This window comes from Salvelinus fontinalis, chromosome 1, assembly GCF_029448725.1.
Source record: "Salvelinus fontinalis isolate EN_2023a chromosome 1, ASM2944872v1, whole genome shotgun sequence".
Classification (NCBI taxonomy): Eukaryota; Metazoa; Chordata; class Actinopteri; order Salmoniformes; family Salmonidae; genus Salvelinus; species Salvelinus fontinalis.
In genome coordinates this window covers 71,982,701-71,998,502 of record NC_074665.1, presented here as the reverse complement: position 1 = coordinate 71,998,502, position 15,802 = coordinate 71,982,701, and the positions used below count along the sequence as shown (strand labels likewise).

At 41.9% G+C, this 15,802-nt stretch overlaps 1 protein-coding gene across 1 annotated transcript in view; it reads left to right on the top strand.

Moving 5' to 3' along the window:
• Nucleotides 1-15,802, top strand: part of LOC129861137 (pre-mRNA splicing regulator USH1G-like) — a 35,438-nt gene that overhangs the window by 885 nt on the left and 18,751 nt on the right. The window contains exon 2 of the mRNA XM_055932301.1: nt 12,122-12,347. Coding sequence (XP_055788276.1) covers nt 12,122-12,347 — 226 coding nt within the window. The remainder of the gene's footprint in view (nt 1-12,121; nt 12,348-15,802) is intronic.

The following is a 15,802-nucleotide window of genomic DNA, read 5'->3' as shown; positions in this document are numbered from 1 at the left end:
CACTGGCAGAAGGATGGCCTACCCAACATTCTCTCACATACCCATTCACAACCATGTGGCGTGAATACTTATACATGCATGCACTCACAAACGCAAGCACGTTCACACACACACAATTTTAAAAAATATGTTGCTTCAATTTACAATTGTAAGGCAACCAGCTGCAATAAGATTGTGAGTTTGCTTAACATTGGGGCATATCTGAACCAACATACATTCTCAACTGTAATTGTATGTTCACTCAACTTAAAAGTTTAGCTTGAGTGAACATACAATTCAACTTGAGAACGTATTCTACCTTATTTCTGCCAGTGTTGATTTTTCAGTGTAACATTTCTAGTGTTGATTCAGGAGTTAAATTCACTCTGTAAGAGTGGCATTAACACTTAGTGGTGTAAAATAACTAGTGAGGCACAAATATTACATTTTTGGCCGATACCGATAACAAATGTTTTCCTTGCAAAAAAAAACGATACCGATATTTACAATATTAGCGGCCTTTTAAGCATTCTAGTACAGTTAAATAGTTAACACACACACACACACATGGACGCAGCGGTCTAAGGCACTGCATCTCAGCACAAGCGGCGTCACTACAGCCCCTGGTTCGAATCCAGGCTGTATCACATCCGGCCGTGATTGGGAGTCCCATAGGGCGGCGCACAATTGGCCCAATGTTGTCCGGGTTTGGCCGGGGTAAGCCGTCATTGTAAATAAGAATTTGTTTTTAACTGACTTGCCTAATTAAATAAAGGTTACACACACAGACACACCACACTGACCAAAAAGTTATTTTGTTGGCCTTTACATATGTCTCCATTACCAGTAAAACATAATCAAAACCTATTTCTTTCACTTACTTGCTGTGCTGTTTCATTGTTCATTTGTTCAGTCATTTCATTCTCAACCAGGATTTCATCATACATGTCAAGTAGTGAAGTTTCAGCTCTGTCTGTCTGTGGCCTTTCTTCCTCGGTGCGCACTGTTCTTGGCGTTAATGGATCTTGCCATTGAGTTGTATCGCTGAATTTTTTTCTTTTTCTTTTTTACTCTTCTGCTCGGCTTGTTGACTGCTCGTTCCACACAGCAGACATTGTGGGCCAGCTAGGAATGCTGTGTTGCACGTGTAACGCAACATTTGACGTGGCATCATTACGTCATGTACCTACGTTATATAGGTATGCACGTCAACTTTGACATCGGTTTTGCACATTGGCGTTACGCTAGACATTGGGCCGATGTCGATGTTGGCATTTTTAGCTAATATCGTCCAATTCCGATATCTTCACAGATATATCGTGCATCCCTGAAAAGAACCCCCATTTGTTGGTGTTAATAACCAGAGTTATTGGTTTACACTGTGGAGAGTAAAACAGTCCCATCAAAACCACACTCATTATTATCATATTTCCCAGCATACTCTACTGCAGGTTGATGATTAATCTTATGCTTCACAAAGATAAACATGCATTTTTCTAAACTAAGCCAATCAGTTATAGATTAATTGCACCCGTTAACACTTTTTTAAATATACATTTTATTTATTTATTTAATTTCAATATATAAGGGGGTGCTGCAGAACCCTCAGCACCCCTAGTTCCCGTGGCTATAAGTAGTAGTAGTGAAGGGGTGGAGTGGCACCACATTCATTGATGGTAGCTTTGATTATTAGTTGAATTAATGTATCACATTCTGTATCACAGGGCCTTCCTCCCTATGTAATACATCCAGTTGAATTACATATGAAAATGCTGTTTTCAATCAGATCGACTTTTGAGAGGGCCCACTCCTTTTACCCTATTGTTCGCTAGCAGGCTACCATGGACTATATTTGTGAGCTACAGTAGCAGGATGCTACAGCCAGATAACAGCTATACTCTTTGTTTCCCACAAAAAAACACTAGGCATACATCACCTAATTAGGACCTACTGTATACTGTATGTCACTGTACACCTCAGTGGTCTATCAATGGTGCTTTCTGACTTTCAATGGGAAACAAGAGAGACTCAGGATTTAGGAGTAAGGCTATATTATCGTTCGATAAGTCAGCTACTCTTTCAGCTACTGAAGCTCCTTTGTGTACAGTATAGGCAAAAAGCCCTCCCTTTTGTTGAAGGTTTAAGTGCTGGACAAAGCAGGTTTGGATGGAAAGGGTATAGTATTTAATCCCTATTTAAGAGAGCCCTGTCCTATGACAACCCACTATGGTTGACACAGCACCCAGGAGAGCAGAAGAGATTAGGAGGAGGAGGATAGGGAGAGAGGGCAGAGGAGGAGGGTGGGGAGAGAGGGCAGAGGAGGAGGGTAGGGTCGAGACTCAAGGAATAGACACGCGAAGGAGAGACAGTAGAGGAGGAGAGGGGGATGGTAGGGTCGAGACTTGAGGGATATGTCAAGACCTTAGTGACAGGTTTATAAGGCATGGTGGTAATTAAGTGTGGAGAGAGCAGTAGAGGCTGATGCCTGAGAGAAGCTGCAGTGGCAGAGGTGTAGCGTAGATATTAACAGCATAGATATTAGCTGAAGAGGAAAGGTCAGGGTGACGGGTAGGACTTATTGGGCAGACTGGTCCTCTAACAACACTCCCAGGGGACTGATGCTACACCACAGGGCCAGGCTGGAGGTGGATGAGCTAAGGATGGACAGGACCAGAGCTGTGGTGGAGGTCAGAGGGCCTGCTAGAAGGTAAAAGCAGTTTGCTGTAATTGAACTATCCTGATCTGGTCCTACCTCTTTTCTGCATTATCCTGTTGGGGATGGGGGCGCTGTTTAGACTATTTATGCTAATTGGGTAATTTTTGAAACGGCTTCCCACAAAATCCTTGATCGTACAATATGCATATTATTATTATTATTGGATAGAAAACAGTCTATAGTTTCTATAGGAGTTGAAATTTTGTCTCTAAGTGGAACAGAGCCCATTCTACAGCAATTTCCCTGACATGGATTCAGATTTCAGAAATGTTGGCCACTGTTCTGAAGTCAGTTAAAAGGGCACTGATATTGCTATGACTATACGGACACTTCTTACGTCTTCCCCTGGATGCCTTTACGTGATGACGATTCCAATGGGGTCGATTGCGCGTTCACAGGCCCTATAAATCAAAAAACCCTGTAGCTAGCAAGTCTTTTCTTGGTGCGTCACGCGCGTGGAGGACACCGACCCTCTCCTGTTCCAAGCGTTAGTTTAGCCTGTTATATTTCTCCGGTCATCTTTTCACTCGTTATAGGAGTTAAAAACATCATAAGGTAGTTAATTTAAAGCGTTTTATAGCAATTTATATCCGTTTAGTGCGATTTTGGGACATTTATTTTTGAAACGATGTGAATAGTTGGGCACGCTTTTCAGTTCATCCCGAACGCAGTTGGCATTTCCACATGGCAAGAGGACAGCTTTCCACCAAAAGACGTTTACTCCCAAGAAAGGATCCTTTGCCCAAGATACTGATGGAAGAACAGCTCAAGGTAGGACATTTTTATTATGATAAATCGTGTTTCTGTCGAAACATTTTAGTGGCTTAGGACGCCATGTTTTTTGACGTAGCTTCGCTTGGCGCAAATTGTATTGAAAAGTAAGGATAAATTAAAAAATGTAATTCCGCAATTGTATTAAGAATTAAATTGTCTATCAATCCCTGTCCACCCTATATTTTTTTAGTCACGTTTATGAGTATTTATGTATAAGAGTAGATCACTGTCTAAGTGGCGCAAGGACATTTTCTGACCAGCTTGTCTACATTTCACATTGTCTAACCATGATTTTGGTGGCTAAATATAAACGTTTTCGATCAAACTCTATATGTATTGTGTAATATGATGTTACAGGAGTGTCATCGGAAGAATTCTGAGAAGGTTAGTGAAAAAATTAATATCTTTTGGCGATGTTGACTTTTATCGCTCACTTTGGCTAGAATCAATGCTGGGCTGCTATGTGCTATGTGCTATGCTAATATAACGATTTATTGTGTTTTCGCTGTAAGACACTTAGAAAATCTGAAATATTGTCTGTATTCACAGGATCTGTGTCTTTCGATTCGTGTATGCTGTGTATTTTTACGAAATGTTTGATGATTAGTAAGTAGGTAAACACGTTGCTCTAAGTAGTTTTTCTATTCCATTTGTGACGGTGGGTGCAATTGTAACCTATGCCATCTACCTGAAATATGCACTTTTTTCTAACAAAACCTATCCCATACCATAAATATGTTATCAGACTGTCATCTAATGAGTTTTTTTGTTGGTTAGGGGCTATAAATATCTTAGTTTAGCCGAATTGGTGATGGCTACTGGTGTTGGTGGACAAATAAAAGATGGTGGATTATGCTAATGTGTTTTTAGGTAATAGATGTACATCTTTACATATTGTGTCTTCCCTGTAAAACATTTTAAAAATCGGACATGTTGACTGGATTCACAAGATCTGTGTCTTTCATTAGCTGTATTGGACTTTAATGTGTGAAAGTTAAATATTTAAAAAAAATATTTTTTTTGAATTTCGCGGCACTGGTTTTTCAGTGGGGGGGGGGGGGTGTGCCGCTAGCGCCACGCTGATCCTAGACAGGTTATACAGGCCTCTTTTTTTTCTTTTCTAGAAGGTAAAAAGAAAATAATGGGGCTGTACATGTAGGTCTGGGTGGTTTCCCAGATCCATATTGTTTAATCTTGGACTAATAGGCACTGAATGGAGATGCTCTGACTGTGTAACGTATTTCATACAAATTATGCTTTTTCTATTTGTGTATTATTATTTTTCGTTATACAATGGGAGGGTCTAATCTTGAATGCTGATTGGTTAAAACCGCATTCCAGCCGTGTCTATTCCACAGAGATTAGAGATTGAGCAAACAGATTTGGATACCAGAAGCTGTAGCCTATTTTCTCAAAAATTATACATAAAACAAAAAAGTGACGAGGCTGTGTTTTAATATGTAACAACCACCATTGTTTTGGTCTGTAACTGGGCCATAGGGTAGGGTTGGCTGACTGTTGGGTCAGATCCCTTCGTTGTCTTGTTGATAGTCAAGCACAATCGACCATGAGACGTAATCTGTAGGTGGAGAGTCAAAACATGACGATGCACATCGAATTTATAAATGCATGAAGGATCAAATGTGTTAGTAGGAGGTATCAGAATATTCACAATTAGTAAAACAGATCAAATCAAAATGTATTTGATCTGTCTTACTAATAGTTTTACTAATTGATACTGTATTGCATGACTGCCCAACCCTCTTCCTGGAGATCTACTGTCCTGTGGGTTTTCAGTCCAACCCTAATTTAACACACCTGATTCTATTAATTAGCTGCTTAACTAGCTGAATCAGAACTGCTAAATTAGTGCTGGGCTGAAAACCTACAGGACAGTAGATCTCCAGGAAGAGAGTTGGGCAGCCCTGCTGTATTGACTACCTTATGCTAGGATATGGGCCCGTATGTAGATTTGCAGAGTAGTAATTCAGGAACAGTTTGGCCTTTCAGATCATAATGAATACGATTATATGGACAGAGGGGGACCTGATCCAAGATCAGTTTTTACAGACATGTAGAAATTAGGGTAGAGAAAAGCAGCGTGTTGAGCTGGACGGAACATTTTGCAACGTTCTGATAGAAATACAGTGCCTTCGGAAAGTATTCAGACCCCTTCCCTTTTTCCACATTTTGTTACGTTACAGCCTTGTTCTAAAATGGATTTCAAAAAAACATTTTGTTCAGCAATCTACACACAATACCCCATAATGACAAAGTGAAACATGTTTATAGACACTTTTGGAAATGTATTAAAATTAAAAATAAAAAAAAAACTTATTTACATGAGTTCCAGACCCTTTGCTATGAGACTCGAAATTGAGCTCAGGTGCATCCTGTTTCCATTGACCATCCTTGAGATGTTTCTACAACTTGATTGGAGTCCACCTGTGGTAAATTCAATTGATTGGACATGATTTGGAAAGGCACACACCTGTCTATTTAAGGTCCCACAATTGACAGTGCATGTCAGAGCAAAAACCGAGCCACGAGGTTGAAGAAATTGTCTGTAGAGCTCCGAGACAGGATTGTGTCAAGGCACAGATCTGGGGAAGGGTGCCAAAAAATGTCTGCAGCACTGAAGGTCCCCAAGAATACAGTGGCCTCCATCATTCTTAAATGGAAGAAGAACCACCGAGACTTTTCCTAGAGCTGTCCGCAGGGCCAAACTGAGCTATTGAGAAGGGCCTTGATCAGGGAGGTGACTAAAAACCTGATGGTCACTCTGACAGAGCTCTATAGTTCCTCTGTGGAGATGGGAGAATCTTCCAGAAGGACAACCATCTCTGCAGCACTGCACCAATCAGGACTTTATGGTAGAGTGGCCAGTCCTCAGTAAAAGGCACATGACAGCCAGTTTGGAGTTTCTCAGCCACTGCCTATCACCAAGGGAGTACCCCAAGGCTCAATCCTAGGCCCATGTTCTTCTCAATTTACATCAACAACATAGCTCTCTCATCCATTTATATGCAGATGATACAGTCTTATACACAGCTGGCCCCTCCCTGGATTTTGTGGTAAATGCTCTACAACAAAGCTCTTTTAGTGTACAACAAGCTTTATCTACCCTTAACCTTGTTCTGAACCTCCAAAACAAAGGTAATGTAGTTTGGTGAGAAGAATGCCTCTCTCCCACAGGTGTGATTACTATGTTGGTCAATTTCTTCAACAAATGATCAAGTCTTATCAAACATACATTAGTAATGGAAAGAAAACACAGACTCTTTGTTTAAGTATTAAAATACTCATTTTAGTAATACAATTGTAGGCAGAAGATGGTACAGAGTACAGTATAACAGTATGTGATAGTTCCCCAAGTTCTGCAAAATGTCTAAGACATCCTGTAACTCATATAGCCTCTCCCCGTCCTCCTTGCGTGACTTTCCCTGGCAACAACATTTTAATAAATCTAACCTCCCCTGACAGCAGTAACCATTTTATCAGCAATTAAAAGCTCAGAAGTGGGATTGACCGAAACTTGACCTTTCATCACAAGTATAGAGTCATAACAATGTGAACGAGTGTAAGCATCTTCTGACAGGGGGATGGTTTCATCAGGTCTGTGGCAGCCTTGTGTTCTCGGAGAACCAGATAACCACGGTGGGATCCAGACAGGAGGAGTCTGAATGTAGACGCCTTCTGATAGTGTCTAAAGGTCACAACACTCAAAAACAGGTTTTAACACACGCACACACAGAGGTCTCCTGAAGAGGAGACCTTACAGTTTATCATAACATAATTTATTAACCCTCTTGAACTACCTCTGATGGTTTGGAGCTTTTAAATGTTTTATTTTATTTAAACTTTATTTAACTGCGCAAGTAAATTAAGAACAAATTCTTATTTGCAATGACGGCCTACACAGGCCAAACTCGGACGACACTGGGAAAATTGTGCACCGCCCTATAGGACTCCCAATCACAGGCAGTTGTGATACAGCTTGGAGGTTGAGGTAGTCACCTCATACAAGTACTTGGGAGTATGGCTAGACGGTACAATGTCCTTCTCTCAGCACATATCAAAGCTGCAGGCTAAAGTTAAATCTAGACTTGGTTTCCTCTATCGTAATCGCTCCTCTTTCACCCCAGCTGCCAAACTAAACCTTATTCAGATGACCATGCTAGATTACGGAGACATACTTTATAGATCGGCAGGTAATGGTGCTCTCGAGCGGCTAGATGTTCTTTACCATTCGGCCATCAGATTTGCCACAAATGCTCCTTATAGGACACATCACTGCACTCTATACTCCTCTGTAAACTAGTCATCTCTATATCCGTCGGAAGAAGGTGCTTATTTATAAAACCCTCTTAGCCCTCACTCCCCCCTATCTGAGATATCTACTGCAGCCCTCATCCTCCACATACAACATCCGCTCTGCCAGTCACATTCTGTTAAAGGTCCCCAAAGCACACACATCCCTGGGTCGCTCCTCTTTTCAGTTCGCTGCAGCTAGCGACTGGATCGAGCTGCAACAAACACTCAAACTGGACAGTTTTATACCAATCTCTTCATTCAAAGACTCAATCATGGACACTCTTATTGACTGTTGTGGCTGCTTTGCGTGATGTATTGTTGTCTCTACCTTCTTGCCCTTTGTGCTGTTGTCTGTGCCCAATAATGTTTGTACCATGTTTTGTGCTGCTACCATGGTGTTGTCATGTTGTGCTGCTACAGTACCATGCTGTGTTATCATGTGTTGCTGCCTTGCTAGATTGTTGTCTTAGGTCTTTCTTTATGTAGTGTTGTCTCTCTTGTCGTGATGTTTGTTTTGTCCTATATTTACAGTTGAAGTCAGAAGTTTACATACACTTAGGTTAGAGTCATTAAAACTAGTTTTTCAACCTCTCCAAAATGTCTTGTTAACAAATTATAGTTTTGGCATGTCGGGTAGGGCATCTACTTTGTGCATGACACAAGTAATTTTTCCAACAATTGTTTGCAGACAGATTATTTCACTTATTATTCACTGTATCACAATTGCAGTGGGTCAGAAGTTTACATGCACTAAGTTGACTGTGCCTTTAAACAGCTTGGAAAATTACATAAAATTATGTCATGGCTTTAGAAGCTTCTGATAGGCTATTTGACATCATTTGAGTTAATTGGAGGTGTACCTGTGGATGTATTTCAAGGCCTACCTTCAAACTCAGTGTCTCTTTTCTTGACATCATGGAAAAATCAAAAGAAATCAGCCAAGACCTCAGAAAAAAATTATAGACCTCCACAAGTCTGGTTCATCCTTGGGAGCAATTTCCAAATGCATGAAGGTACCACGTTCATCTGTAGAAACAATAGTACGCGAAGTATAAACACCATGGGACCACGCAGCCGTCATCCCGCTCAGGAATGAGACGCGGTCTGTCTCCTAGAGATGAACGTACTATGGTGCGAAAAGTAGAAATCAATCCCAGAACATCGGCAAAGGACCCTGTGAAGATGCTGGAGGAAACAGGTACAAAGTATCTATATCCACAGTAAAACGAGTCCTATATCAACATAACCTGTTAGGCCGCTCAGCAAGGAAGAAGCCACTGCTCCAAAACCGCCATAAAAAACCCAGACTACGGTTTGTAATTGCACATGGGGACAAAGATCGTTTTTTTGGAGAAATGTCCTCTGGTCTGATGAAACCAAAATAGAACTGTTTGGCCATAATGACCATCGTTATGTTTTGGAGGAAAAAAGGGGAGGCTTGCAAACCGAAGAACACCATCCCAACCGTGAAGCACGGGGGTGGCAGCATCATGTTGTGTGGGTGCTTTGCTGCAGGAGGGACTGATGCACTTCACAAAATAGATGACTTAATGAGGAAGGAAAATGATGTGGATATATTGAAGCACCATCTCAAGACATCAGTGAGGAAGATAAAGCTTGGTCGCAAATGGGTCTTCCAAATGGACAATGACCCCAAGCACACTTCCAAAGTTGTGGCAAAATGGCTTAAGGACAACAAAGTCAAGGTATTGGAGTGGCATCACAAAGCCCTTTGCTGCAGGAGGGACTGATGCACTTCACAAAATAGATGACTTAATGAGGAAGGAAAATAATGTGGATATATTGAAGCACCATCTCAAGACATCAGTGAGGAAGATAAAGCTTGGTCGCAAATGGGTCTTCCAAATGGACAATGACCCCAAGCACACTTCCAAAGTTGTGGCAAAATGGCTTAAGGACAACAAAGTCAATGTATTGGAGTGGCCATCACAAAGCCCTGACCTCAATCCTATAGAAAATTGGTGGGCAGAACTGAAAAAGCGTATGCGAGCAAGGGGGCCTACAAACCTGACTTAGTTACAGCAGCTTTGTCTGGAGGAATGGGCCAAAATTCACCTAACTTATTGTGGGAAGGTTGTGGAAGGCTACCTGAAACGTTTGACCCAAGTTAAACAATTTAAAGGCAATGCTACCAAATACTAATTGAGTTTATGTTAACTTCTGACCCACTGGGAATGTGAATAAATAAATAAAAGCTGAAACAAATCATTCTCTCTACTATTATTCTGACATTTCACATTCTTAAAATAAAGTGGTGATCCTAACTGACATAAGACAGGGAATTTTTACGGATTAAACGCCAGGAATTGTGAAAATCCTCCGACTTCAACTGTGTATATAAGGACGAGAAGTTTAGGCCTAGTCCTATAGAGACAGAGAGAGATATCCCGGTGGCATGTTATCCTTGTCAGATAGGCTACTATTGCTATACAGAGTTAGGCTCATTTGTTAATTTCGAACATATAAAGAGGGTTATATTGTTAGATTAAAGGAATAACTCTGGTAGGCTAAAACATTCATCCTCACCTCAAGTTCAATTGTCGGAAGCCGTTGGAGCGCCAATGCGCACTGCCTTCATAGGCCTGCAGTAGCTAAAGCGTATAATAGCCACAACACACCAAACCTTCACAACATTTTCTACACTTTATTAGGGTAATGTCAAAAGTAAAACAAGCCATTGCTTATAGGGAAAATACAAACAGGTTATTATATTGCGGCATTACAATAAGTTTATTTTTGCATGTATTTGGCTAAGGTGTATGTAAACTTCCGACTTCAACTGTATCTATATATATATATATATATATATATATATATACACACACAACTCAGCAAATAAATAAACGTCCTCTCACTGTCAACTGTGTTTATTTTCAGCAAACTAAAGGTGTAAATATTTGTATGAACATAACAAGATTCAACAACTGAGACAAACTGAACAAGTTCCACAGACATGTGACTAACATAAATATAATAATGTGTCCCAGAAGAAATTGGGTTCAAAATCAAAAGTATCCTTCAGTATCTGGTGTGGCCACCAGCTGCATTAAGTACTGCAGTGCATCTCCTCCTCATGGACTGCACCAGATTTGCCAGTTCTTGCTGTGAGATGTTACACCACTCTTCCACCAAGGCACCTGCAAGTTCCCGGACATTTCTGGGGGGAATGGCCCTAGCCTTCACCCTCCAATCCAACAGGTCCCAGACGTGCTCAATGGGATTGAGATTCGGGCTCTTCGCTGGCCATGGCAGAACACTGACATTCCTGTCTTGCAGGAAATCACGCACAGAACGAGCAGTATGGCTGGTGGCATTGTCATGCTGGAAGGTCATGTCAGGATGAGCCTGCAGGAAGGGTAGCACATGAGGGAGGAGGATGTCTTCCCTGTAACGCACAGCGTTGAGATTGCCTGCAATGACAACAAGCTCAGTCTGATGATGCTGTGACACACCGCCCCAGACCATGATGGACCCTCCACCTCCAAATCGATCCCGCTCCAGAGTACAGGTCTCGGTGTAACGATCATTCCTTCGACGATAAACGCGAATCCTATCATCACCCCTGGTGAGACTAAACCGCAACTCGTTAGTGAAGAGCACTTTTTGCCAGTTCTGTCTGGTCCAGCAATGGTGGGTTTATGCCCATAGGCGACGTTGTTGCCGGTGTTCTTAACTGACTTGCCTAGTTAAATAAAGTTGAAATAAAATAGAAATATTTCTTTTTTTAGAGTAGGGCTGTAAATGTGGAAACAGTCAAGGGATCTGATTACTTTCCGAAGTCACTGTATACTATGTAAAACAAACATGCCTCGCTGGCATGTACAATAAGGAATCACATTCGACAACGTTTGGCATCTGGACATGGCACAGGTGTTGACCTTGTGGCTCTGTGTAGTCACAGCTTCTCTGGGTGTCTGTGAGAAAAAAGACTCTCGGTCCATGTGTTGAATAATACATGGTAACACCACTGTAATGTTTTACCTGCACCCAGTCAATTGTTGATCACACCACAACGGGGGGATCACAGGAAGAGGACGGACCCTGACCCGCAAAGCAGGAAGTGAAATATAATTCTCTGTGCAAACCCTGTATCACACATAAATTCATACATTATGGCCCCGTTTCCTGGAAATAGGTTACACCTATTCGTAGAATTAAATGTTCTCCATAAACTGGCATGCAATAATTTGAGTCCTTATTACAGTTATTGATGGCTGATGCAGCAGTAGGAGTAAAAGGCCGAAGTATGTTTTATCGTGTACTCTGTAACATATGCTCTTAATCCCTCTGTTCCTTTTCCCTCTCTCCCTCTCCCAGAGGTGACCAGGACAAGTGTGATATCTGGGGGAACACTCCGCTCCACCTGGCCGCCGCCAACGGCCACCACAACTGCCTATCCTTCCTGGTGTCGTTTGGAGCCAACGTGTGGTGCCTGGACAATGACTACCACACACCCCTCGACATGGCCGCCACCAAGAGCCACATGGACTGTGTCCGGTACCTGGACTCCATCGCCGCCAAGCAGTCGGCCCTCAACCCCAAGGTGAGGTGTCAGGACCAATGACAACCCAGCAAATTTTTCAGTGTAAAAAATAACTAAATAACACAGAAAGTGTCGAGTCTATGGATCCATATAGACACCGAACAGTGTTAAATTTAGACACTGCTTAGTGTAAAGCCTTATTCAAATATTTCCCAGAGTGCGTTGCCTTTCAAGTAAGTTGTAGCATTACCACCCATGACTGTATTTGTTAGTGACAGAAACATAGTTGTTGCATTCATCCATTCTCGGTACTGTGGACTTCACCAAGTGAGATCCTAAAAGAAATATACACTGCTCAAGAAAATAAAGGGAACACTTAAACAACAAAATGTAACTCCAAGTCAATCACACTTCTGTGAAATCAAACTGTCCACTTAGGAAGCAACACTGATTGACAATAATTTTCACATGCTGTTGTGTAAATGGAATAGACAAAAGGTGGAAATTATAGGCAATTAGCAAGACACCCCCAAAAAAGGAGTGATTCTGCAGGTGGTGACCACAGACCACTTCTCAGTTCCTATGCTTCCTGGCTGATGTTTTAGTCACTTTTGAATGCTGTCGGTGCTCTCACTCTAGTGGTAGCATGAGACGGAGTCTACAACCCACACAAGTGGCTCAGGTAGTGCAGTTCATCCAGGATGGCACATCAATGCGAGCTGTGGCAAAAAGGTTTGCTGTGTCTGTCAGCGTAGTGTCCAGAGCATGAAGACGCTACCAGGAGACAGGCCAGTACATCAGGAGACGTGGAGGAGGCCGTAGGAGGGCAACAACCCAGCAGCAGGACCGCTACCTCCGCCTTTGTGCAAGGAGGTGCACTGCCAGAGCCCTGCAAAATGACCTCCAGCAGGCCACAAATGTGCATGTGTCTGCTCAAACGGTCAGAAACAGACTCCATGAGGGTGGTATGAGGGCCCGACGTCCACAGGTGGGGTTTGTGCTTACAGCCCAACACCGTGCAGGACTTTTGGCATTTGCCAGAGAACACCAAGATTGGCAAATTCTGTGCTCTTCACAGATGAAAGCAGGTTCACACTGAGCACATGAGCACATGTGACAGACGTGACAGAGTCTGGAGACGCCGTGGAGAACGTTCTGCTGCCTGCAACATCCTCCAGCATGACCGGTTTGGCGGTGGGTCAGTCATGGTGTGGGGTGGCATTTCTTTGTGGGGCCGCACAGCCCTCCATGTGCTCGCCAGAGGTAGCCTGACTGCCATTAGGTACCGAGATGAGATCCTCAGACCCCTTGTGAGACCATATGCTGACACATGCACATTTGTGGCCTGCTGGAGGTCATTTTGCAGGGCTCTGGCAGTATATATACAGTACCAGTCAAAAGTTTAGACACCTATGCATTCAAGGGTTTTTCTTTATTTTTACTATATTCTACATTATAGAATAATAGTGAGGATGTCAAAACTATGAAATAACACATATGGAATCATGTAGTTACCAAAAAAAGTGTAAAACATATCAAAATATATATACATTTTAGAATCTTCAAAGTAGCCACCCTTTGCCTTGATTACAGCTTTGCACACTCTTGGCATTCTCACAACAAGCTTCACCTGGGAGGCTTTTCCAACAGTCTTGAAGGAGTTCCCACATATGCTGAGCACTTGTTGGCTGCTTTTCCTACACTCTGCGGTCCAACTCATCCCAAACCATCTCAATTGGGTTGAGGTTGGATGATTGTGGAGGCCAGGTCATCTAATGCAGCACTCCATCACTCTCCTTCTTGGTCAAATAGCCCTTACACAGCCTGGATGTGTGTTGGGTCATTGTCCTGTTGAAAAACAAATGATAGTCCCACTAAGCGCAAACCAGATAGGATGACATATCGCTGTAGAATGCTGTGGTAACCATGCTGGTTAAGTGTGCCTTGAATTCTAAATAAATAATTGACAGTGTCACCAGCAAAGCACCTCCACACCATCACATCTCCTCCATGCTTCACGGTGGGAACCACACATGTGGAGATCATCTGTTCACCTAGTCTGTGTCTCAAAACCAAAAATCTCAAATATGGACAGACCAAAGGACAGATTTCCACTGGTCTAATGTCCATTGCTCGTGTTTCTTGGCCCAAGCAAGTCTCTTCTTATTGGTGTCCTTTGGTAGTGTTTTCTTTGCAGCAATTCGACCATGAATGCCTGATTCACGCAGTCTCCTCTGAACAGTTGATGTTGAGATGTGTCTGTTACTTGAACTCTGTGAAGCATTTATTTGGGCTGTAATTTCTGAGGCTGGTAACTTTAATGAACTTATCCTCTGCAGCAGAGGTTACTCTGGGTCCTTTCCTGTGGCGGTCCTCATGAGAACCAGTTTCATCATTGTGCTTGATGGTTTTTGTGACTGCACTTGAATAAACTTTCATGTTCCCCATTGACTGACCTTCATGTCTTAAAGTAATGAGGGACTGTCGTTTCTCTTTGCTTATTTGAGCTGTTCTTGGCATAATATGGACTTGGTCTTTTACCAAATATGGCTATCTTCTGTATACCACCCCTACATTGTCACAACACAATTGACTGGCTCAAACACATTAAGAAGGAAAGGAATTCCACAAATGAACTTTAACAAGGCATACTTGTTAATTGAAATGCATTCCAGGTGACTACCTCATGATGCTGGTGGAGAGAACGCCATAATACCATACGTACAGCATTTCATAAGGCCTTATTTTGAGGGCCTAGTTTTACCCTAATAGAGGGGCCTGAAACTCATACACCATCACTTTGAATCAAACCACACCCATCATTATCATATTTCCCAGCATTCTCTATTGCAGGTAGATTAAAAAAAAAAGTTTTTTTAAATGGTTTCTTTCATTATCTATGTTTGTTCATATACATTGATTAATCTTATGCTACACAAAGATAAATAATACCTTTTTTTTTAACTAATCCAATGTTAGTTAGATTTTTTGCTCGAGTTTAAATGTTTAGGTAGTCTCATCATAACCCTACCCTTGCTAGTCATTCTGAATGAAGGTTGAAGGTCAATAAAAAATTCCAACTGTTGGACATCCTAACTCTGTCTTATTCCAATAGAAATTACACATCACTTTGCCAACCAACATAATGTGATTTACAGGCAGGGTTGCACATTTTTTGGGGTTGCTTTTTCTGGAAACAGAAGCAGGAAATCTGAAATCCTTTTTGGGTTTTGGGAAACCTACTTCCAGGCCTGAGGTTAGAACTGGGGTACAAGTATGTATGCACTAATAACGGAAGGTAAACAGGATGACCTTACAGGGTACCACTACAGTGACAAGTGTTTGTACTACTTTAGGAACAAATGTAAATATTTTTTTCTGAGTTTAATACAATGGCCTGAAACTCATGGTTTACAGGCCACATTTGGCCTGCAAGGTCATGTGTAATTCCTATTGGAATACTGCCAATGTGGGTATATTTCAAAAACTTTTATCTGCTGCTGCCACCACATATA